Source organism: Pleurodeles waltl, chromosome 6 (genome assembly GCF_031143425.1).
Source record: "Pleurodeles waltl isolate 20211129_DDA chromosome 6, aPleWal1.hap1.20221129, whole genome shotgun sequence".
Lineage (NCBI taxonomy): Eukaryota > Metazoa > Chordata > Amphibia > Caudata > Salamandridae > Pleurodeles > Pleurodeles waltl.
In genome coordinates, this window is record NC_090445.1 from 205,852,768 (window position 1) to 205,879,696 (window position 26,929).

Genomic DNA, 26,929 nt, shown 5'->3' on the forward strand with positions numbered 1-26,929 from the left:
CTTCAGCTGCATATGCAATCACCACAATACACACGGTAGTGGAGACAGCTCGTATAACACAGAAGTCAGCTCAAGCAGCTGAACTAATAGGTTTGACACGAGCATGTGAGCTTAGTACTGATTTAAGTGTGAACATTTACACAGACAGCCACTATGCTTTTGGAGTGGCTCATGATTTTGGTTTGCTTTGGAAGGAGAGAGGTTTTCTCACATCCCACGGGATGCAGATAATGCACGGAGAATTAGTGCATAACCTCTTGACTGCATTGACATATCCAAATAAACTAGCTATTGTGAAATGTAGTGCACATAAGAAAGTGACCGATAAGATAGGGCAAGGTAATGCTCTTGCAGACCGTGTAGCACGTGAGACTGCGATGCAGCGAAGTACTACTTCTATGTATGTAGTGAAGTCACAAGCTGAACGTTGGCATAATGCTAGACAAGACGTATTAGATATACAGAAATTTGCTTCTGTGAAAGAACGTGAGCAATGGTCTAAAGATGGAGAATTGGATGATGAGGACTGTTGGCGGAATAAGCAGATGGATAAATGGAAACTGCCTATAGCTTTTGTACAACCTATGGTTCAGATGGCACATGGGCTGGCACATGTTGGAGCTTCAACAATAACGAAGTTGTTTACGCAAGTTTGGGAGCATCCAGAAATTTCCAGTACAGCTAAGAGAGTAGTACAGTCTTGTTTGATCTGCTTACAATACAATCCTGGAAAAGGGACACGTACTCCTGCAGGAGGGTTTGCTACACCAACTGCACCTTTTGAAGTTCTACAAATGGATTATATTCAGCTTGAACGCTGCAACAATTTAAAGTATGTCTTGGTGGTGGTTTGTGCCTTCAGTAAATGGATAGAGGCGTACCCCACAAAGGATAATACTGCCATTACCACAGCGAAGGTGCTTTTGAAAGAATTTTTCCCTAGATTTGGTGTTTGCAGACTTTTATGGAGTGAAATGGACCTCATTTTGTTGGGGAAGTTATTAAGTATGTCCTGAAAGGATTAGGGATCAAACAGAAGTTCCATGCGGTTTTCCACCCACAATTAGCAGGGTTGGTGGAAAGGTATAATGCTACATTGAAGCTGAAATTAGCGAAGATACAGGCTTCCACATCCTTAACTTGGCCGGATGCATTACCATTGGCATTATTGTCTATTAGGTCAGTGCCACACTCCCGCCTTGGCCTTAGCCCCTATGAAGTAGTATTTGGGAGACCAATGAATATTTGGGGAGTTCCTAAACCAAAATCCGTATATGATGTACCTTGTGTCCTGATGAATGATTATTTGGCACAGTTAACCGACAATTTGGTTTCTATTCATCAACAGGTTCGAGAAGCACTTCCTGATAGATCTACAGGTGAAGGCAATGAACTCCGACCTGGTGACCAGGTGATGATTAAGTCTTTTGAAAGATCAAGCAGCTTGGAACCAAGGTGGCGAGGCCCAGAACAGGTGCTCCTTGCGACAAGGACAGCAGTTCGAGTGACGAACCGAAAGAATTGGGTCCATAGTACTCACTGCAAGAGAGTGCTACCTACCTTGGTGGAACCTGCTGTGCTGACCGATCATCGAGAGATTTTGACTACGGAGAAAGGCCGTGCTATATCACCTGACGAATCTGCAGAGGTCTTCCCGGACCATACGACTTCTGGAGTGTTGCGATATAATTTGAGACCAAGGAAAGAATCTGAAAATTGTTTTGAAAAGACTGGTTGAGCTACCGCCCTGGGTTAGTGAAACGGAGAGCCAATGTGGCAAGGGGGGTGGATCAGCCGTGCATTAGAGTAGTGACACCCGTCTTGGCCCGTGGTGAAGAAATCAGCGGCTGCCCAGGGATAAGAGCTCCAACGATTGTTTTTAATTCATTTCTGAAAGGGTCGATTATCACTGTTGCTAAAATGAATAACAAATTGATCATTAGTATTATGGGGTTTGTTGTTGTTTTGGTTGTTACAGCAACAATCACCTGGTTTATTGAAAAGAAGTCTCCTGCTCGTGAGTTTTTTGTTGCCACTACTCCAGTACCAGAGGATCACTATTACTTTACGCTTCCCTATCAGGAGCAGAAGCACCGTCAATCGTACTTCAATAATACTTTCATTCAGATGTTGCATCATACTCATAATGCTACAAATACTACTAACTGTTGGGTATGTGGAATGATACCTGCGCATCAAAAGAAAGGAGGAACACCTTTCATTCCTCTTCCTTTTTCACACAATGGTTCTTGTCAAGCTTGGTACATGCTTTTGTTTGCATCTGGAAAACGTACAGAGGGCGGACTTCTTTTTCGCCTTAATAAATTGTGCTACCAAGACAAAGATGGGTATCCCCAAGCTAAAGGAACTAAATGGGAATCGGAAGAGTATCAACGAGACAATGTTTCAATACCATATGTCTTCACAAATATACGAGACTCTGACAAGAAAGAACAATTTGTGATTTCTGTTACAAAAACTAAAGCAGATTTATGTATACGAAGCATTGGACGAATTCCAGTAGGGATAAGCGATTGTACTTTGATTTTAACTATTGAGAGTGTAAATAATAGTAGTTTTACAGCTTCACATAATACATATTTTGTGGTAACTATGGATATTACCAACTACCTGTTGGGTGGTCAGGTGTGTGTAATGTATCTTTTCTATTACCCCCTGTGTTTTTGGCTCCTGCATCATATCACCGAGATTTAAAACTGTTCAATGACATCATTAACAATAGATATAAAAGGGAAATAAGTACAAATGAGGTAGACCAAACGGATACTAGCCTGCAACAATATGTTGATTTTAATTTAGGATTGTTCCCCTTTGTAGGTGTTGCGTTAAACAGTAGGAAAGTGAGACAATTGACTAGGGTTGTGGAAGCTGTTACCAATCAGGCAGCTCTGGCACTTGGGAATATTACTGAGGAGCTCCAAATTGCGAGGATTGTAGCGCTCCAAAATCGTATGGTACTAGATGTGATATTAGCTGATCGAGGTGGTGCATGTCGAATCATCGGTAGTAGTTGTTGTGTTTTTATCCCAAATCACTCACCTTCAGTATATGATGCAATATCTAAATTGCATAAAATTGCTGCAGAAATCCATACAGAGACTGGTACTTGGACTTTTTCTGGATGGTTTTGGGCTCTTGTTTCTGCCTGGGGCTGGAAACTACTGACTATCCTGTGTGTAATAATTGCACTATTTTTTACATGCTGTATCTGTATTCAGTGTGGTCCAATGTTCTGCTCCATGTGTATTACTGCTTGTATGCCTACCAAAAGAAATATTACAGAAATGAAAGCACAACATATGTTAGATAAGGAAATAGCTGAAATGATGAGCATAAATATACAAGATGAATATTTAGATTATCCCAGAAAGACGAATGTCTTCAGCTAATGCTGAAAGGGTCGTCTGTTGTAATTTAGCAGTGATTAGATTAAGCATTAGCAGAAGACATCTTGTATTTAGTAACTATTGTGAACATTTTGCAGAATCCATTTTGTATTCATGGCAGCCATTTTCTCTGCTACATGCTGCCATGTGCTCACCATGTGCTCTGTCCTACCTTTCTATTAACTGCTCTTGAAATCTGCCTAGTGACAAGTTATATTTAGCATCTCTTACTTTCGCACATGCTCAGTAAGGTCTGCAGCTGTTAGTCCTTGGAAACTGTTAGCTCCTCCTACCTGTCGACTGTGCATTTTCCACATGACCTTACATGTATACAAGTCTTGTTTCCATAATTGTACCATCTCCTTTTAGCCCCTGTGTGGGTATAAAAGGACCATGCTCTCTCAGTTCAGTGTGCTACTTCAGACATTACCCTAGGGTGCTGTTTGAACTGTAGTACCACCTCATGAGGTTAATAAACTTTTGTCTTTTATTCCAGTTTCTGTGCCAACTTCTTCCTACATGGTCTGAGGACTTTGTGCAGAGAAAGGTGAACCCCTTGCACTAGTAGGCCTTGCTGAGGCTTACTTCAACAATGCCAGTGTACATTTTATTGTAAAATACACCCCAGAGGGCACCTTAGAGGTGCACCCTGAAACCTTAACCAACTACCCGTGTAGGCTGACTAGTTTTAGCAGCCTGCCACACACCAGACATGTTGCTGGCCACATGGGGAGAGTGCCTTTGTCACTCTGTGGCTAGTAACAAAGCCTGTACTGGGTGGAGGTGCTTCTCACCTTCCCCTGCAGGCACTGAAACACCTGGCGGTGAGCCTCAAAGGCTCACCCCCTTTGTTACAACACCCCAGGGCACTCCAGCTAGTGGAGTTGCCCGCCCCCTCCGGCCACGGACCCACTTTTGGCGGCAAGGCCGGAGGAGATAATGAAAAAAACAAGGAGTCACTGGCCAGTCAGGACAGCCCCTAAGGGGTCCTGAGCTGAGGTGACTCTGACTTTTAGAAATCCTCCATCTTGCAGATGGAGGATTCCCCCAATAGGAATAGGGATGTGCCCCCTCCCCTCAGGGAGGAGGCACAAAGAGGGTGTAGCCACCCTCAGGGCTAGTAGCCATTGGCTACTAACCCCCCAGACCTAAACACACCCCTAAATCGAGTATTTAGGGGCTCCCAGAACACAGCAAGATAGATTCCTGCAACCTAAGAAGAAGAGGACTGCTGAACTGAAAAACCTGCAGAGAAGACGGAGACACCAACTGCTTTGGCCCCAGCTCTACCGGCCTGTCTCCCCACTTCTAAAGAAACTGCTCCAGCGACAAATTCCCAGGGCCCAGCAACCTCTGAAGACTGCAACTTTGCAACAAAGAAGCAACTTTGAAACAACACACGTTTCCCGCCGGAAGCGTGAGACTTTGCACTCTGCACCTGACGCCCCCGGCTCGACTTGTGGAGAACAAACACCACAGGGAGGACTCCCCAGCGACTACGAGACCGTGAGTAGCCAGAGTTGACCCTCCTGGGCCCCCACAGCAATGCCTGCAGAGGGAATCCCAAGGCTTCCCCTGACCGCGACTGCCTGCTTCAAAGACCCGACGCCTGGTAAAGACACTGCACCCGCAGCCCCCAGGACCTGAAGGATCCGACCTCCAGTGCAGGAGTGACCCCCAGGTGGCCCTCTCCCCTGCCCAGGTGGTGGCTACCCCGAGGAGCCCCCCCCTTGCCTGCCTACATCGCTGAAGAGACCCCTTGGTCTCCCATTGAATCCTATTGCGAACCCGACGCCTGTTTGCACACTGCACCCAGACGCCCCCGTGCCGCTGAGGGTGTACTTTTTGTGTCTACTTGTGTCCCCCCCGGTGCCCTACAAAACCCCCCTGGTCTGCCCTCCAAAGACGCGGGTACTTACCTGCTGGCAGACTGGAACCGGGGCACCCCCTTCTCCATTGAAGCCTATGCGTTTTGGGCACCACTTTGACCTCTGCACCAGACCGGCCCTGAGCTGCTTGTGTGGTAACTTTGGGGTTGCCCTGAACCCCCAACGGTGGGCTACCTTGGACCCAACTTTGAACCCTGTAGGTGGTTTACTTACCTGCAAAACTAACAAACACTTACCTCCCCCAGGAACTGTTGAAAATTGCACTGTCTAGTTTTAAAATAGCTATATGTCATTTGTGTGAGAACTGTATATGCTATTTTGCTAATTCAAAAATCCTAAAGTTCCTAAGTGAAATACCTTTCATTTAAAGTATTGTTTGTAAATCTTGAACCTGTGGTTCTTAAAATAAACTAAGAAAATATATTTTTCTATACAAAAACCTATTGGCCTGGAATTGTCTCTGAGTGTGTGTTCCTCATTTATTGCCTGTGTGTGTGTACAACAAATGCTTAACACTACCCTCTGATAAGCCTACTGCTCGACCACACTACCACAAAATAGAGCATTAGAATTATATCTTTTTGCCACTATCTTACCTCTAAGGGGAACCCTTGGACTCTGTGCATGCTATTTCTTACTTTGAAATAGTACATACAGAGCCAACTTCCTATACCAGATGTATCTGGGCTGGGGTTGGTCAAAAAAATAAAAAGATCCAATTATTAAATATAGATGTGGTCAACTTCTAGGAGGGCAAAATTGTGCACAAAGGGCCAGCTCAGGATTAATGTCATCTTGCTCTCCATGTGGGAGTGGAGTAGGGGGTGTGTTACCCCTCATTTGCATATGCAAAAGCGTAGGGCAAGAACGAAGAAGGTACCTCAAGGTCTTGTTCAATCAGAGACTCATACGTACTTGTAGACAGGCTGTGATTGGCTGTTCTAATTCCTTGGATTCTTCATTGAATGTTAGGTTAGTAAAGTTTCTAAGTCAGGCCTCGACAAAACTGGAAGCTCGGAGTACGCTAAAATCAGTAGTGGGTGTGGAAAAAGTTTGAGTTCTGGTCATTAGATTTTTAACTGACAAGATGGCAGCTGACATACAGAGATTGCTAGTCAATAAGGTCTTAGCCAATGAGATATTGGTATGATAGGACTTTTATTTTATTAATCAAATTAACAGTGGACTGTTTTAAGGAGAATACGTATTGATTAATTATTTTTTATATGTATCAATAAAAATGTAATGGAATTTTATTTAGGGCCTTAAAAATTTGATAAATTATAAGATTTTGTGTTAAAAACATTTTTTTTTTAAATAATTGCGTTATTGTGTAAGGTTTGGATATGAAATTGTACTGTAATTAATGAATATTATGGCCTGTGCAAAGGTTTCAATTAACTAAGTACGTTTTTTACACAAGCACCTTAGGCCCTTGCTTCAAAAGGTTTTAGTTGGGTAGTTAAATTTTTTAGATTACATAATTTACATTCTCTTTAATAATGCATTGATTTACTATTGTTTCACATTTTTGTCTTTCAAAGTATAGGTGCTTACCAAGAACCTTATTTTAGACAATTGCTTATTGCTGATTTTTACATTGTTATAGTTTTAATTAACTGAACAATAAAGTTTGACTTATCTATTAGGTGTTAGATTCTGATTGGATGTACTGATTCATAGACTCTGTTCTTCTTGACCATTTACTTATTCTATACTAACTTTCTACTGTGGATTAAATTCTCCCCTTCATCTTCCCGTGTTGCCCACCTAAGCTCTCAGTTTAACGTTGAAGTCCTTTAACATCAGATTGATGGACCAGCCTCATGGTTTCACTGCAGCGCTCTAACAAGATGAATGTTGTGATGGTTACAGAAGAAAAATGGTGTTCTTTGATGTGAAAATTTAAGTGAGATGAAAGCTAAGAGCAACATTTTAAGAGTTCAAAAAGATGCAAACAATAAATACAGACACACATAGATGGTTTAACTCTACTTCCTTTTTTTATTGAATTCAAGTGACAAAGAATAACCAAAGGGTCTCACTGTGGCACAGTAGGTTAGGGACACTAGCTTGAATGTCCACTTTCACCATGCACCATGATAGGAAGTCTACGATCAGGGATATACTAGACCAAATCACAGATAACACAACCATAAGCTGAGTGGACCTGTGAAAAGGATCTGAAGTGTGAATAATATAAAATATCCAGTACAAAAGTCTAAAAAGAAAGAAGGTTCAGGAATACTGTCTAAGCCCATCTTCAGGTTAAGAGCTACCATTTAGAAGGGAGAAAGATTAAAGGATGAGACACCACACATAAAAGCAGAAATCTGGCAGTAAATGTGATTACTGCATGTTATCACTTTTTGTTCACTGAAGCCTATATCGGGAAAATACTGCAGAACCCTAATGCGGTTACTTTATTTCGGCACTGCAGTACTGAAAAAAAAAAGAGTTACAAACAATGGGACCTGTGACTCTCATTATCTTACCTTGTGTTTACTAACATTTGACAATATAGGACGATCCTGTTCATCTTCTGCAATCAGTTTCCAATAAAACGCTATGCCTTATATTTTAAATGCCTCAATTTTGCTACTTAGTTACTCCTCCAATAATAATAGTTTAACTTTCACAGTGCTCTTTCCAGGGCATTTCTATTCTTCTCCTCTCACATTCACCAAGCCTTTAGCTCTGTTAATGGTGTGGACTGTGTGGTGGGTGGTTGCTGGCCCTTTATCAACATACGTCAAAGGGGTTTGGTTTATATTGAGAGATAAACAAGGTGTCTAATCAGGAGACCTAATATTTACTAATTAAGAAAATATGGCACATTTCACACTGGCTTATCCACAATATCAGCAAAGGTAAGCCCTAAGATGATTTAAAACCTACAATAACAACCCCCCCAGCAATAACACATAATGCTATCTACAGGCAAAAGCACACAATTGGGAAGAACAGGAAAGGCATGTCATCAGTTTATATCAATGTAACTGCTGACTCAATTTACAGCACACATATTGTCTAATGAGGTTGCCCAACATAGATCCAGCCAGAAATGGAGCATTCCTGCCAGATTCAAGTATAACTATGGCCCATCTCAATTATTACCATTTGTATACATGGTATGTAAGTTCATCTTATGTGGATTTCTATCCGGCCTTCCTGGATCTACATTAGACAACCGTTGGCTAAGGAACTCCAACCCATGACCAGATAGCACAGCTGTAAGGACGAGAGCATATTGTTGGAGGACAAGGTGTGTGGGCAGTATAAAATAGAAGGACACCGATAACTGAGGTAGGGTTATTCACTGGTAAACAAGAAACTCTTAGGTAAGATGTGGGTCTTATGTGGAGGTGCCTTGAGTCAAGGTCTGTCTTCGGAATATGCTGTGGTCATGTGAGATGGTTAATCACCTGGATGGCAGCCGGAGAGTAATAAAACAAAAATAGGATCTTGAATAAATAGATGCCATTGGATGAGATTCGTATCATCTGACAAAGTAGTATTTAATTATTTTTAATAAATCTGAAATTCTCAACATGTGCCAAAAGCTAAATAATTAATATGCCACTTGAGTTCTACATAAAGGAAAAACATCAAAAGAAAAAGCTGTAAAAACATCAACACCAACTATTGTAGCATGCCCACAAGCCCAACGGCCACCATAAAAAGTCCAGACAGGAGAATGAGGTAGACCGTGTAATCTAAGTCCAGATTTAAATATATTTTGTATCAGGTTTGTGTCCATTTTTTGATGCAGACCCAACACAAAACCAATTCTGGTATTTACAATGCAATGCAAATATCGATTTGGGGCTGCTTTCTAGAAAAGAAAAAGTAACGCTACACAGAGTACTGCACTACTTTTTGTTATTTTGCGTCAGGGACGTGTTCCATGGGTGGCGAATGAGTATTCATGTGCAACCACCCATGCATATTCATACAAACCCATATTTACAAAAAATTGTTGTCATGGGTTTGTGACAAAATGGTGCGCCTGCCTGAGGCCTGTGTAACAAGGAGAAATATCTTTATTTCTTCTTAATTTCTCTTTGCATGTGTGCTGCATCCTGCCACACTGGAGATGTGATATTGGATAATGACTAGACACGAGCAAATTATGGGGGTCATTCTAACCCTGGCGGTCCGAGACTGCCAGGGCTAAAATGACGGAAGCACCGCCAACAGGCTGGCGGTGCTTCCCTGCCCATTCTGACTGCGGCGGTAAAGCCGTGGTCAGAAAACCGGGTCCGGCGGTTTCCCGCCGGATTTCCCCCGGCTGGGCAAATCCTCCATGGCGGCGCTACCCCCTTACCACCAGCCTGTTTCTGGCGGTTTACACTGCCAGGAAGAGGCTGGCGGTAACGGGCGTCTAGGGGCCCCCTAACAGGGCCCCAGCCTGCTTTTCACTGTCTGCCTAGCAGACAGGGAAAAGCGCGACGGGTGCAACTGCACCCGTCGCACACCTGCAACACCGCCGGCTCCATTTGGAGCCGGCTTCAGTGTTGCAGGCCCCCTTCCCGCTGGGCCGGCGGGCGCTAACAATGTTAGCGCCCGCCGGCCCAGCGGGAAGGTCGGAATGGCACCAGCGGTCTTTTGACCGCGGTGCGGCCAAATGGCGGTTCCCGCCAGGCGGGCGGCATCTGCCGCCCGTCGGGGTCAGAATGACCCCCTATGTGTCTTGACTGTAAGTTAGGGTTGCAGAAAAGAAGTATGGTTGTGGAAAAATGTTGGGATGCTTATTGTGGTCTTGAATAAAGGTTGTAAATTCTCCTTTGAGGTCTTGGATGACAGGTAAAACTTTTGAAGGATTCTGGGAGTTTTAAATAAGAATGCCCAAGCCAGATGAAGGTGGCTAGATAATGTTTCGTGCTCTGTGAGCTAGCTGGTATCTTAGATGGAGATTATCTTAAAATGGGCTTGAGGTATTTGATTGAGATTGGCAGTTGAAGGCAGTCATGTATGACTGAAGAAGGGGAGTCAAGCATGAATGCTAGATATCTTTGATCGAGAATGTAGGTCTTGGATGAGGATTGGAGGTCTTAGGTGGAAGTTGAAGGTCTTGGTTGGAGTTTGGTTTATTTGTTACAAATGTGTTCTAATGACATGCTGATGCACTATGATGCATGTTATCATCTAGGATGGACACAGTGTGGTGGAAAAGGTTCTTTAACTAGATAGACAGAAGTGCACCGCATGAAGCTACAATACGCACATGAAGGCAATGTATAGAGCACACAGTCATCGATGTGTGTTAAGCATGTTAAGCACAATTTCATGACGAGGGGCTGTCGCTATCTGGTCAGGTGGATGAATTACCCTTCCTCCCCTCTCATAATATAATACTTTGTTCAAGTCCATTATACTGAAATGTACATACTATTCTTTTCTACAGGTACAAGTCCTTGGCAGAATAATTTAGATTTTCTATGTTACAAAGTTAAAATACAATTCGGTCTCCTATTGGATAGGAGCTACAAATAGACGATATGTACAAAAAGATCAAATAACCGATCTACTGGTCCTTGGGCAGGTTTCTAGGGAACAAAATGTTGTTAGACTAATAGCGACAATAAGAGAGAGTGACAGAGAGAGAGGGAGAAAGAGAGAGACAGACAGAGAGAGAGAGAGAGAGAGAGACAGAGAGAGAAAGTGCATTTCATTTTTGACAATAAGGGGTTCCATCAATTAAGATGAATGGAAGTTGAAATACAAAATGAAGGTCAGGAGTTCACCCCACTGTCCTGGAATGTAAGAGATTGGTTATGTGGAATACGTGGAAGGGTGGAGGCATCATGTGCTGCATCTGTGTGAGACAGTGTCATTTCTTATCACCTGCCAAGAGTTGTTTATCATCACCACTGAAAAGTTCAGAGAAGGGAAATCCAACATATCAAAACCAAATGACATTGTCTCTTCCCTGGAACACTGAGATAAGATACAGCTGTACCAGGGATTTCCTCTCTTCTCTCTCTCTCTTGCTGGTCTTCAGACACCCCATCTGCATCAAGAGGTGCCCTAGATTGAGTCTTTTTTGGAGAGAAGAGGAACAAGAACAAGACAGATGCACTCAGAACACCTTTTGGCTTTGTTCTTTCTGCTAGTACACCCAACTGACGGGGACCCACTGAGGCTCCGTGCGCAATTTCTCCATTGCTTCCTGAAGCTGCAAAGATGTCTGCTCCATGTCGTCATTCAAAATGCTGAGGTCAAAGTAATGACCGTAGGCTCTCTGAATACGGCCGCTCTCATCCACAGTCCGTCTCAGGTCCACATCCTTCCAACCAGAGAAAGAAGAAATAACATGTAAAGAGGAGACAAGAAAGGTGAAGGGAGAACGCTGGTTGGAAAGAAAGGGTCAGACAGGATGAAATTAAGAATGAAAAGTGGGTAGGGAAAGGATGACACTGAAAATAGATCAAGTTTGAAGAAATAAATTAAGTAAAAGTGAAGAAATGATGAAGAGAAGAGAAATTAATAAAAAAAAGCAAGAAAGAAAACAGAAAAAAAGGCATGAGTAAGAAGAGCAATGGATGAAAGAATGACAAACAAAAAGAAAGAAAGGGAAAGAAATAACAACCGGACAACAGAAACAAAAAGGAAAATCAATTAAAATAATATGAATATACAAGTGAAAATAAGAAAAGAAAGAATCACAGAGTAGGAAAATCTCAGGCTGTTGTATTGTAGATTCACATGCTTTCACACTCCTGTCATCTAGTGTTCTGTGTGTAAGTTTCAAATTGTTTTGCTTCAAAGAATTAGCTTTGGTTTTGAGGCAACTTGTAATCCCTTCCTAAAACCCGCAATACACAAGGAAAAAGACTCCACTTTAAGTAAGTGGAACTTAGTGATGCAAAACAGTTAATGTATACAAGTGTATTGTTAACTAAAATATAATGTATGAAAACATCTGAAGCCTGAACTCGCATCCAGGGAGGAGGAAGGGTGCATGTAAATCTACAGCACCAGAAGCTACAAATCAAAAGTTAACTGATAAGTAATGTTTTCCGTTTGTAGCATGTGTTACATAGGCTGTAAGAGTGTACTCTGCATATAGTGGTGACTGGTAAGAATATAAGGCAGATGTCTGAAATAAAGTTCTAAGTAGTGTTTACCCAACCTAAGCCTCTTGGCGAGCTTATGTATCTACAAAGTAATGTCTAGTGAAAGTGTTTGGTGCTCACCATGTAGCAACTTTACATATCTTTGCTAGGGCTACGCTACCTAGGAAAGACATTGTGGCTCCCTTTTTCCTAGTTGAATATGCTCAAGGCGCAGACTGCAGGGTTTGTATGCCTAGCACAATATACTTGGATACATTTGGCTATCCACCTGGCAAGGCCCAACTCTGAAATAGGATTTTCAAGTGCCACACCTGCTCGTTGACGTCAATTTTTTTCTGAACTCTTTCTGAGCCCTCCAACGTGGAGCTCTAAACAACTGGAGGTACCCATTTGCAGATCTCTCATTTGAGATCTTTTTTGGATGGTAATAAGAGATTACTCCATAGAAAAGAGAAGTAGGACAGCAGAAATCTGCAATTAGATACAATATGCAACAGAACTATTTTTTGTTCAGAAATGACTGGTACCATACCATCAGGTGCAGGGAACTGCAATGGGGTCCAGGTTTGCACCCTGTTATGCTACCCTCTTCATGTGTTGGTTTGAGAGGGTTTATGCCTGGGCTCCAGCATGAAGTGACAGGATTGACTCAATATGTTTCTGGATCGTTTTATAGACAATGTTCTTATCATTTGGACTGGCACCAGAGAATGTTTAGATTTGTATGTTTACTATCTTAATAAGAATGAGTACAATGTTCAGTTTACAATGAGTTGTGATTCCAAGAGTATAAGGTATTTGGATGTTGAATTGGACATACAGAATGGAACCTTTCAAAGTAATTTATTTAGAAAGGCTACTGTCACAAATAACATTTTAAGAGCAGATAGTGCTTATCCTCGTTCGGTCATCAATTAAAAACCATTTGGTAAGATGATGATACGCTAATCCCTAAGAATAGAGGAAAGAGGGATAATGGTAGATTAGCTTAGGTCACTGCATACAATAGAGACCATAATAAGATATATAACATTCTTAACAAAAACTGGCTATTACTTACTGCTGTTCTTGGGTTAGCAGAAAAAATTGTGGATAAACCCATTATCACTTACCAAAGGAATCATACAGTGAAAGATAAGGCTACTAAGAAGTTTTTAGAACCTACTGTAAAACATAGTGGAGATTGGCTACCAGGCCTACCCAAAGGTTTTCATGTTTGTGGATACTGTAGTATTTGCCCAGTTGAACTGAACAGGACACAAGCATTTTACTACAATACCGAGAGGACACACCTTAGCAGTTTATCAATTGCAATAGTCAGCTCGTAGTATGTGCCACTGGTGTAAGTGTGATAAAATGTATGTAGGTAGTATAGAAAGAACACTAAATCTAGGATATTGGAACACATGAAGGCAGTAAAACATCAGGATATTTAATCGCCACTGTCAGAGCATATAAAGCAATATCATCAAGCTGCAACTGATTTTAGATTTCATGGAATAGAAAAAATTGAGATGGATCCCAGAGAGAGAAGACTTCACCAACCAGAAGCAAGATAGATTAACAAATTGAGAGCAGTAGAGATACGTTTGAATGCGGAAAATGAGACGCATTACTTTTTTAAAGCTTCTTTTCTATGTTCATTTGGGAAGCACAATGGGAATTCCCTCTTTGATGATGGTTACTTTGTTGGTTCGGGTGTTGATATCTCCTTCTGCAACTGCATAGTTATTGTCCAATCAGGATGCAAGACTGACTGTCTCCTCTCTGGTCCGCCGTTGTATAGTAATTAAACATACAGGGCCCTTTGGAAAGGAAAGGGTTAGATTAACGGGTCCCCTTTTGGTCCACTGTGTGCAAGAACACACTGGTTTTTGGAGCTTATACTTTTCAATTAGGAGGCGCAACAGGAATCCTTCTTTGGTGACGGTCACTTTGTTGGTTCGTGTTTAGTACTGATATCTCCTTTTGTGATTAGATAGTATATTGTCCAATCAGAACGCAGACCAACAGTTTCCTCTTTCGTCTGCTTGCCAGGTGTTGGTGATTGAACTCAAGACCATTCTGCTATGTGGTTCTAGGTTAATGGCAGCTGATTTGAGGTAATGTTGAGGCAATGGTAATGCAATTCTTCAAGCCAGTTTTGATGTTTTGGGGAATGGCCATTGGATGATGTGTTTATCTTATTGGTGTGTTAGATTTTCATGGTTTTCCTTCTGGTCTGGAATCTGTAAATTGGTATATTGGATGAAGACTGGAAGATTTAGGCAACTGGTTAATTTGAATTTTGCTGCATTATGAGTGGTTAGAATGTTGCTTAAATAAGAAGGAAGAATGCTGAAGGGTACACGGTGAGGCTCAGCGGGGAGGAGATATTGTGTATTTCTTTGCAAAGGTCAGGGGTCATTGCTTTCAGGCTATTGCTCTGCTAGAAAGACTACAAGCACCAGAAACAGTGTCCTTTTGTTGGGAGACTCACATTTTACTCTTTGATTTGGGGGAAACTGAGGTTAGTTACTGTTGAGTTGGTTGACGTAATCGATAGCTACTCTCCATTAAGAATTTTCTCTGAATCAGGGATTAATATGTCACATTACGAGAGGTCAGGATCTGAAGTATGCCCTGTTACCTATTTGTCCTCTACCTATCTAGGAGATTGAGGTTATTTACTGTTGGGCTTGTTGACTTATTAGATAGGTACTCTCCCTTAGGATATTGGCAGTGGAGGATTAATTTGTTACATTACAAAAGGTTAGGATTTGAAAGTATGCCTTGTTATCTATCTGTTCTCTAGGTCCCACTGCAGAAAAGGTAACATAAGCATTGTTTGATATACTATAGAAGAAGAAACATCAGAGAAACAGTAAAAAAAAAAAAACAAAGTGAGTCGGGGACAGATTGGGTATTTTTGAGCTTAAACTAATAATACTGTAAGATTCCTAGTATAATTAGTTACAGATATTCATGTTACAAGTAAAAAATGTTTTGGAAGTTTTAATGGATATGAAGGATACACTAAATATGTACATCTATATTTGAACATATGGGTATACTTGCTTATTTTAAATGTTTATAATAGGTGTATGATAAATATTGCCAAATGCAGGCTATAATATTGGCCGAAAACATATATAATGGGTTACATGTGAAGAAATTGGGTATGGATATTTATTTAGGAGATTAAGGGGGTCATTACGACCCAGCAGTCGGCGGTAATATGGAGGAAAGTACTGCCAACAGGCTGGTGGTACTTTCCTCCATATTTTGACATTGGGGGTTTGGCTGAAGCCAAACCGCAAATGTACCACACCGGCTGCTACGGCGGAGAGACATCAATCTCCAGCCCGGCAGCCATCACTTGACCGCCTGCGGGAATGTGACTCCACCTACCGCCATGGTTTTCATAGCTTCCTTACTACCACGAAAACCATGGAGGTAGGCACTATCAGTGGCAGGGAATTCTTTCCCTGTCACTGATAGGGGTCTTCCCCACCTTCTCCCCCTGCACAGGTTCCCCCCACCTCCCTTCCTCTCCAGACCCCCTTCATACATGCCCCTCACTTCACACATGCACACATGCATACACACACCCATTCCCATATTCATCCACGCACGCATACACACATTCACACACACATCCGCACACACTTAAATACATACATGCAGACACGCATTCACACTATTCAAGATACACGGACTCACACCCCCAAACATGCACACACATACAACACACAACAAACACCCGCATGCATGCACGCACACACCCACACACAAACAACCCCCCCCGTCGGAGCACCCACTTACCTGTGTCCAGGGGGGTCCCCTTGCAGGAGACGGAACGGGGTGCTGCTGCCAGCAGCAACGTCCACCAGCAGAATACCGAAAGGCCGTATTGATTCTCATAATACAGTCGGCGGCGGACTACTGGCGTGGCACTGCTGCTGGCAGCAGTGCCACCTTACTGCCGTCCGCCGGCATGGTCACAGCTGGATTTCCGCCATCCTTCTGGCGGAAATCTGGCTGTGGTCCTATTATGGCGGACGGCTGGTAGCCACGGCGACAGTCTTTTGGCGCACGTCGTCGCAGCGGTAGACATTTTTTACCGCCAAGGTCGTAATGAGGGCCTAAATATGTTAGGTATTTGTAAATGTATGATGTACTATGTTGTTCCTTTTTTGCTGTTGTTGATGTTAAATGTAGGGGGTCTTTAATTGTTCTATTATATCTTGATATAGGTGGTTCTGGTAAACGGTTTGTACTTTGTTGCTTTATACATTTAAATTTTTTCCTATTGTTTGTAATTTATACATATGTGTATATTTTATTTTTTGTTTTCAGCTTCGACCAATAGCAGCAACCCCCCCCCCCCCCCCAGCGCCTTGAAACCCTAACGGGTACGTAGTGCGCTTTATAAATACTGTGATTGATTGATTGATTGATTGATATCACTGCTCAGGCTTCCCTGGATTTTTAGGAAAGGCTGTATTTTTATATGATAAGACTTATAAGAAATGTTCTAGTCTTACTGGGTTTTTGAACACTCAAGGAAACTTCTCTGGACTACCTTAGCATTCGCTTTTATGTATGTACATTAGAAGATGAACTGATGCGTCTTGAGAGGGACTACTCGGATTCACTCACACCTAAGGGCAAAATAGCTGTGGACCAAAAAAGGGCTGAATACCGATCTGCGGTTAACAATCAGGTCAGGACGATGTACCTTGCGAAACACAAGAGATTATACGAGGCTGATAACAAGGCTGGTAAACTACAGGAAGGATTGGTGGCAAGTAAAGGAAAAGTCTGTTTATCAGGGAACTGAGGGCAACCTCTGGTGAGATGCTACGGGGCAGCCAGGACATTGTGGAAGAGTTGGCGATGCAGCTTGTAGACCTTTATGCGTCACGACTATGTGTTTCTGATCTTGACACACAACAAATGGCAGACATAGAGGTGGATATATCAGTGGAAGAAGTGTCTTTGACTAAGAGGTAAATGCAATCAGGGAAGGCCGCGGGCCCCAACAGGTTCCTGGTGGAGCTCTTCTGTAAATTAAACAGGTGGACGGCCTGCATGCTGCCTTTAAAGAGGGATTCAGGTCTGGAGAAAACCCAGCAGACATGCGCTTAGCGAGAATAGTTTTTATCCACAATGCCAGTAAGGACAGAGACAGATATAAATTCTAACAATTGATATCCTTATTAAACACGGATATTAAAATTCTAGTTAAACTGTTGGCCAACAGATTAGGGAGGGTGGTGACTGGACTGGTGCACCCAGACCAGAACAGGTTCAAACCAGGTCGATCTCACTGAATCTGGTAGACTCCAAAATAACTTGCTGATGGGCTCCCCTGCGGTCGGGTAATAGTCTTGCTAAACGCTAACAAGGCTTTCGACTCCGTGGAATGGCATATCTTTTTGGAGTCCTGGAAAAAAATGGCTTTGGCCCTAAATGTAGGCGGTGGGTTCATCTACTCTACAATAGGTCTAGTGCACGAGTATGGGTTAATGGCTGTTCTTCCACAGAATTCCATTTGTAGAGGGGCATGAGACAGGATTTCCCTTCCTCGCTGATTTTGTTTGCACTGGCGATAGAGTGACTGGCATAGTGGGTAAGAGTGGATGCACCGATCTAGAGTTGGCCAAGAGGGTCCGGTTGGGAGGAACGTATATCGCTATATGCGAATGACATTTTGAAATATATCTGACATGCATGATCTCAACACTTCATAGATTGACAGAAATCTTCCACGCCTTTGGGGAGGAACCTTGTTGTGGGCTGGTGGCCTCCAGGGGCCTTATGTCCTACAGCGGTCCAAGTAGGAGGGAGGAATAGCCCTAACGAATATTTGGAAATTTTACGAGGCGGAGCAAATGTGTATGGTTTACCACTGGACGTACGTAGCCTGGGAGGACCTTGTGTTCCATTCAGATCGGCATGTGATGGGGGATGGGAGCTAGCCACACTGGTAGGATGATGGCAGACTGGGTCCTGCTGCATGCCCAGCCATGGAAACGGTGGTACATACATGGAGGAAATTGACCAGAGAGATGGGGTGGAGGAATAGTCTGACCCAGAGAACCCCACTGTGGGAAGGGTCCAGACTTCGAGTGGCAGCCCCTCACGGGATTCCAAAGGTGAGACATTTATGGTATTTCGGCCCTTGCAGATGTATGAGATGCTAATAGGGTGGTCTCTTTTGCCCACTTACAATTAGAATACCAGATGTCTAGTACACAGTGACTGAAGTATGCTCAACTGGAAGCCGCTCTGTCAAAAGTCTGTCCCCAAATGAGGAGACACAAGAAGACTCCCCATTAGAAATGAGACTGCGGGATGAGCCGGTTAGAAAAAAAAATATCTTCTTAACGTACTGGATCTCCAGCCTAGGATCGTGCAATTGGGAATATGGAGACAGACATATCATATCCGATATCATAAACTCTTAGTAAATCTGGAGTGCATGGTGACAAAACAAGACATCGCTCAAAAATGAGGCTCCGCGACTATTCCTCACTATCAGCAATGGGTAAAGGGTAAGGACCACTGCAGACTGATGGAGAAGGAAATATATCGGGGAAGGGGTTTCAAAAAAACATTTGAGAAAATATGGGGTGCCTGGAACTCTGGACCTAACTAGATGGGACACTCAGCAGGGTGGTCTACGACAGTTTTCTTTTCATAAATGGAGGGAGTGGGATGGACCTCATGGGTTCCGTGGCTGGACTCAACGGTACACTTGACATTCGTATATGGACATTGAAGCAAGGAAATTGACCTATTTTGTTTTTTATAAAAGAGGATACAATGGAACAGTGGTTGGGGGGGTGTTTTACTGTGTGTTTTGTTAATCTCGAAATCAATAAAATATTTCCAAAAAAACCACACTAATTTATTTTATAATTTTTTCCTGAGGGGTGTTGTTGTAGGTCCCAGGCTCCATTGTTTCTTTATGGAAAGGTGTCAAAGTTCCAGTTATTGGCTATTTGTGGTACAGAACGTACTGCAGGTCTGAGCTGTAAATTTACAACTGTTTTCGTTCCTTTTGGTTGTGGTAGCTATAGAAGTGCAGTTTGTGAACAGCAATGTGCTTACTCTTTTGGGTATTTGTCCCTCTTAAAACCCCTCCTTAACCCTTTCTTGACAGCTACTTAGTACCCTGATACACGTACAATTTAGTGAAAAGTATTTCCCATTTTAATGCCAAACCCACCTCCGTTGCTACCAATATTACTAATAAAAAGTAGATATACGTGTGAGGAGATCTCTGCAGTCAGGGTGGAGATCTCTGCACAGAAAAGGTGAGGTGGAGAGTAGACCTCCGTGTGTAAGTTAGTGAATAGTTTTTGTAGTGCATGGGTAGCACTAGTATAGTACTTCTAAAGATACTATAAAATGTAGTTTGTGACAGGCCACTGTGAGCGTGCACTCAGCAGGTTCAGTATATCTTTTGGAACACAGCCAGTCTCAGATCTGGAAGACTTAAGTAAAAAAAAAATCACTTTGTAAAACACGACATTTTAGTTTCCGTATTGTATGTTTTTCCTATTTGTATTGCCTGCCCTTGTCCACATTTTGGAGACTGACATTTTGTGCCCTTCTTGTTCACTCAGAAGTAACTAGCAATTTGAAAATGTGCAACTTGTAGGTGGGTATACACATGTGCATCTTCGTACTGGAATCTTTGTGAAAGACAAACTTAAGTAATGGGGGGGGCTCTCTGTCAAGGAGCAAAATGTTTTAGTGAAAAAGGCACATTGTTCTCTCCACAAGGACTGAAAAATATCCTTCCTGCTCAACACAACAGACTTTGAGTGTGCACATTTCTGTAAAGACTAAGGCCCTCATTCTGACCTTGGCGGGCGGCGGAGGCCGCCCGCCAAAGTCCCGTCGTCAGGTTACCGTTCCGCGGTCGAAAGACCGCGGCGGTAATTCTGACATTCCCGCTGGGCTGGCGGGCGGCCGCCTTCAGGCCGCCCGCCAGCCCAGCGGGAAAGAGGCTTCCACGATGAAGCCGGCTCGGAGTGGAAGCTGTGCGACGGGTGCAGTTGCACCCGTCGCGTATTTCACTGTCTGCGCAGCAGACAGTGAAATACATTTAGGGGCCCTCTTACGGGGGCCCCTGCAGTGCCCATGCCTGTGGCATGGGCACTGCAGGGGCCCCCAGGGGCCCCGCGACCCCCCCTACCGCCATCCGGTTCCCGGCAGGCGGACCGCCGGGAACTGGATGGCGGTAGGGGGGGTCGGAATCCCCTTGGCGGCGCAGCTAGCTGCGCCGCCTTGGAGGATTCCAATGGGCGGCGGTACACTGGCGGGAGACCGCCAGTGTTGCCGGTCCGACCGCGGCTTTACCGCCGCGGTTGGAATGCCCATTGGAGCACCGCCGGCCTGTCGGCGGTGCTCCCGCGGTCCTCCAACCCGGCGGTCATGGACCGCCAGGGTTGGAATGACCACCTAACTGTTTTGCATTGCGTATATTTATCAGATGCAACTAGAATGACTAAATTATTTAGTTTCCTGCTGCCTGCAGGTGATTTGGCGTGGCTTTAAGTTTAACCAGGTGGATGCTCCAGGAAGCCATTCTAAGTAACAGTAGCAATAACATAACATAGTACTATTCGGGTAACTACAGACACGGTTAACACAGAAAAGTCCCTTCAAGAATGAATGGTATTGTATTCCCATTGCAGAGAATTGGCTTTTCAGTCTCGGCAGATAGAGAACACAAGTTAAATTAGTATCATCCCAGTATGGTTCATTATGCCCCTGTCGACAGATAAATAACACTCTTGTTGTGGGATGTTTTTGTAGCAAGGACTAAACCACAGAGAATACTGATGAGCACCAACTCACTGAAAGCGAACAAAGGCATACTTTTAAGACTTTTTACAGACATATAAGACATAGGCCCTCATTATGACCCTCGAGGTCTTCTGACCGCCCGGGTTAATGTGGCGGTAATACAGCCAACAGGCTGGCGGTACATATCGCCACATTATGAGATTGTCAGGTTGGCTGCAGCCAACCCCCCAATTCTCCACTCATACAGCCATGGTGGTATGAGCCACCGGGCCGGAGATGAATATCTCCAGCCTGGCGGCCAACATAGACCCGCCCATGGCATTATGAACCGGCCTACCACCACGAAAACCATGGCGGTAGGCCCTACTGGTGACAGGGAATTCCTTCCCTGTCACCGGTAGGCAGCTCCCCCACCTCCCCAACACTCACCTGACACCCCCCACCCCCCTCCATCCAAATTCTCCCCCCACCCCGATACACAAACCAACCCCCCATCCCTCTCCGATCCACTCACTCACCCCTTCACCACCATACACCCACACACCCGCAGACACAAACACACCACACAACTGACCCAACCCCCCACAGCCACACACGCACACATCACTCCCCCACCCCCACTACAGTCACAGCACCCCACACCCACTACAGTCACAGCGCCCCTCACCTCACCCCCCCTCCCTGCATTCACGCACACAGACACCCACACGTACTGCGCATACACCCATTCACTTACACTGGCATACATGCATTCATACATGCATACTTCCATATATACACATTCTTCCACACAATCACACTGACATACAGACACGCACTCACTTCACCATTCTAACACGCATTCACTCACACACATATAACCACACAAACAACACAACACAGACAGATGCATTCACACACACTCACACATTCATGCACACACTCAGACACACACACACACACAATACCCCCAACCTTCTACCTCCCTCCCCTGTCGGATGCCCGACTTACCTTGTCCGGTGAGGAGGTTGTCCAGCAGGGAACGGGAAGGGGTGCTGTACCGCCAGCAGCGCCCCGCCAGCAGCGCCCCGCCAGCAGCATACCACCAGGCCAAATTACTGTTCATAATACGGCTGCCACGAGTCCTTCTGGCTGGGCAGTGCTGATGTTAGCAGCGCCAGCTTACCACCGTCCACCACCATGAGCACTGCTGGATTTCCGCCCTTATTGTGGCGGAAGTCAGGCAGTGCTCATAATATGGGGGACAGATGGTAGCCGCCCTGGTGGTATGTTGGCGGCCGTCACCACGGCGGTAGGCGGTATTTACCGTCAATGTCATAATGAGTCTCATAATGAACAAAAACATTGCCCCACCTGTACCTAGCTATAGGTGCAGTGATTATACCTAAACTACCTTGTTCTTGTTACATCTTTGTACACATATGGGTCACAGATTACACTGCAGGCTCCTCTACATGGCTTGACAGAGAGGGCATACAGGGCCACATGTCTGTAAATGGAGGAGACTCTTTTGGTCTGAAAGCCACTCACCGAAAGCTGCTTTGTGGATATTCCAGACTCAATCGCTGCTTTGTTTATAGCTCTGAGTGTGTCAAAATCTGGAGCTTCAATGAACACCACGTAAGGGACAAACTCAGCTGTTCTTAGAACCTTCACAGCCTGCAGAGGACAATGAGAGTATGCATTAGTTAAAACAACACACACACTTATAACACTGCTCAGAGGAACTATGTCACTGGACCTCATTAACCCCACAACAACACTCTACATAAAACAACATGCTACTCCAAAAACACATAACATGGTAGGATAACTTTAGCAATCTCTTGAATAAATGTGCAGCATGTAAAGTGAAGTTAAACAGGTTGTTCCAAGAAAAGAAACTTCAATCAACGCACAGAGATATTCACAGCTTTATAACAGTAAGTGTCTTGACAGCATTCATTATAGTGTTTTCTAAAAAAGAATGAATTCTAATTCACGAGACTAGAATGCTAACCCTTTACTCGAGATATCACACCACCTCAGAACAAGACACAGCTTAGAAAAGAAAAATATTCAACAAAATCAGCAAATGCCAGAGAAAGAAAATAAAAGGATTTGACTCCATTAGCAACCACTCTCTATTCTGACCATCCCTTTGATTAACTTAACCCCAGTTGGATATGATTCTTGGAACACCCCACACGACCACGGGGGTCTCTAATCCCTACCATAGCTCCAATTCGGTAACACTTTATTTACAGAATTCCATTTGTCAAACTGAAATGTTGTTTTTATTTGTGCAGACCTATCATTTTGCAAACTTTCATGGACAATCTCCATCCACCACTCTTCTCCAGTTCATCTTTTAACCTTGAGGAGGAAGAGTAAGTGAAACTATATGGCTTCCTCCTACGATGGAACAGTTCAATGTGAGTCACCCCAGTGCTAGAATGTGGAGATAATCTATACTCTTCCAACCTTTTTAAAGCTCCACTCCTCCATCTCTGTTCATACATTTGTCCTTCTGAACAGTTTCTTTCAGGGTCCTACTAAATAGCTCAACGATCACTTTACTCTGGGGGTGATACAATTAACAGCTTTTGTGGATGATACCTCTTTTTGTTAAGAATTCCTTCATCTCAAGAGAGGTCAATTGAGCCCTATTGTCAGTAAGGAGAAACTGAGGATTGTTTTGACATGCAAACACACCAGGCAAGAATCTTACAAAAGACTGAGCAGAGATGTCATTAACAAAAGTAATCTCCTGTCATCTGATATGTATATTGATGACAACCAGAATGTAAGGCAGACTGCTTCCAAACGAAACTATAACCAAAATACCAGGAGCTTATTCTTCCCCACCCCTTTGGGATTTCCCTACAAACCATCTGAGGTGTTCTACTTAGACTTATCCCTCAAACAACAATCATTCAACTCATCTTCTCTTCATTTCTGACATTAATGTAATAACTGGTCAGCAATGAGAACTCCTCAAACTTTTTTTTTTTTGTCTTGCTAATCCTTTATGACCATTATGTGCAAGCTCTGCAGTACGCATTCTCAAACTCTGAAGAGGGACTAATTCATATCCCTCAGCAAAAGACCATCTTGTACTGACAACTCCTTCACTCTCACAAAACTCGACTTCTATTCCTACATCCTTTTTAGGGTCGAGCCTGCGTCGCATGCGCTTGCGCATGCGTTTCGCTTGCAAGACGCTTTAGGAGTTAGAAAAGGGTTCGGAGCCCCGTCCACGTCACGTCAGTGTCTTTCATTGGTTCGTGGGCTTGCCTGTTAAAATCGGCTTGCTTTCATTAGTGGAAGGCACGTATACGTCATGCCTTTTCCGGTGGTTAGCCCTCCTCGAGCGCAGCGACATAGTACTGAAAACATGCGAGACTCGCTGTTTTCCGGCCGGCTTGTGGACTACTTTTTATCTTTTGTTTGCAGCGCGATCTCGTTTAGCAGAAGTCGAGCGCTTTGCATAACATCAACTTTGTTACATAGTTAATTGCACTTTTGCTGGTTACGTAGATAATTGCACACTTTTGCCAATAGGTTTCATTACGAGTGAACTGTAGCAGTGCGATCGTGCTGTTTTTTTCCATTGAGTGTGGCAAGAAAAATCTGGTTGGGAGTTTACAACTGCTAATAGCTTTAACTCGGAGAAATGCGAGTCCCTAGAGCGTTGCAAATGCTTGTTTCTTCTTACAAACCAAATCGTGTTACAAAACAATCCTTGACTAAATAAATTATTTAACCACCACTCTCCCTGCAAATCTTCAGCATCTGACTCAGATGTTACCTACCTTGAAAGGCAAGCCACATTGCATGCACAAACACCAGGTAAATAATTAACATTACAGTGGTAATCTTGCAAGACAACCACCCACTATCAACTCTGCAAGATACACCCTCCAACTGGTTCCTTCCATCGATTACTTGGAATGTTTTGTGGCAAAAAATACCCTTACCCTGAACCACAAACTCCACAACATTTGCTTGAGCACAACAAGATCTTCCTTTTTATAGTAGAATATCTGTGCTCTGCCATGTCAGTGCTTTTGAGGCTAATGCTGTCGTGACCTCCTTGGCCCTTGAACTTACTTTGCTGGCCAAATTAGAAACATATTAAAAATAATGTGAAGTTAAACAGGTTTATTTCAAATAAAAGAGCACCAACCACCATTCACAGTTCTTCACAAATTTCTAAAAGTAGGAGTATTGACAGCATTAATAATACTCTTGAAAGAAGAATGTACATCGAACATTCTAATAGAACAAGACTAGAGTGCTAGTCCTTATCTCAAGGTACAACACTAACACCCACTCATCTAGTCTGTATAAACGGCATACTGTGGACCTTAATGAGACATTACAATGACAAATAGCTCCAACACAGGCTGCAAGCAAGGCATTGCTCACATCGTGTCTGGCAACACACATCAAACAACAATAACCATTACAACATACATATAGCCATTCATGAAAACAGCACAGTAACCATGCTCACTGTACTGAAGATCCAACTCTTGCAATCGAAAAGCCAAATCTGTTTTTTGAGGAAACAGTCACAGCCAAAGCATGAAGGGGCCCAAACCACTAAAGTGCAGTGAGTACATACTAATACACACTAATAGCAGTACACTGAGTACATTTTAATGACCGTACAAAGCTATATAATTCTCTACAAAATACCAAAGTGATTTACAGAGATGCACAGGGGAGATCTGGCAGTGTCCCTAGAAGAAATAACATTCATGGCCTATCACACTGCTAGTAGCAATGTGATTAAAAGGCATCACATTGCTACTATTCACAGGAAGCAATGTTGTCAAAACAGGAGGGGCCATTCAATCTGTAATTTTGCAGAGATGTAACCTTGTTTGATGTACGATCATTTATTAATTCCCAGAATACAATGCTGAAAGGAGGACAAGAAAGTATTGTGCAAAACAATAGCTTTTTTTATTGCAAAAGAACTGGCATGTATTTCTTAAAGTACTTTTCACTCTCCAGTTAAAGATGTATTTTAGGTTAGGTGAGGAAGTCAAGAAAGTCATAGAGTTTGTGGTCATTGATGGAATTGTGATGTGATATAAAGATGCCACCGGGGGGATCACTGATGACGATATGTTTTTAGGTCATCTTTGATGTCACGAAAAATCACCTTATAACTGAAAAACTATTTTAGAGCTGTGTTACTCATTATTCTCCTGTGTTCATGACTTTTATGAGTTTCCTAGATAAATAATATTAGGTTAATATGAATGTTTTTACAGGAGAGCCTGCATAACGAAGATTCAGGTGAGATTTCCCCTAATACAGATGGTTCATTATCATCACAACGGTCTTAATAGTAACAAAAACTCTACATCAGTACGGCCAAAACATGTCCGATATCTAACTAATTTACTATTCTAGTTTCAGTCCTAGCAATGTGGGTGCAACAGCCCTGCTGAGGTCACGGGAGCCTAATCTTTGGCAATGTCTATGTAAAATGTTGATAACAAGAACTTATGCTGATGTCAACAATGATGTCGTGATGGGGTGCAACGGTACTCAGCACATATGCTAGCCATTTCAAATGCAATTACACTCTGGTTCTTTGGATCTACTTCATTATTTAATTAATTCAATCAGTAATTCATTCGGAAAAACCTGGGCTAGTTGTGTCAGTGAATCCTGCAGATGAGTAGAGTGATGCTGCCTTCTTCGACAAAGATATTCCTTCCGAATAACTCAACATTCTAAGCCATAATTA

General features: G+C 43.2%; 1 protein-coding gene across 8 annotated transcripts in view; it reads right to left on the reverse strand.

Annotated features, from left to right (window-relative positions):
* Window positions 1-7,275: 7,275 nt before the first annotated feature.
* Window positions 7,276-26,929, reverse strand: part of MPP2 (MAGUK p55 scaffold protein 2) — a 382,718-nt gene continuing 363,064 nt past the window's right edge. For 4 of the 8 annotated variants that reach the window (XM_069237839.1, XM_069237838.1, XM_069237837.1 and 1 more), the window contains 2 exons: window positions 22,711-22,839; window positions 7,276-11,585 (listed from right to left, as the gene is read on the reverse strand). In XM_069237839.1, the coding sequence (XP_069093940.1) occupies window positions 11,409-11,585; window positions 22,711-22,839 (306 nt within the window). In that variant the 3' untranslated portion in view covers window positions 7,276-11,408. Of the gene's footprint in view, window positions 11,649-22,710; window positions 22,840-26,929 lie in introns of all 8 variants that reach the window. The other 4 variants (XM_069237836.1, XM_069237834.1, XM_069237833.1 and 1 more) reach the window with 1 other exon arrangement.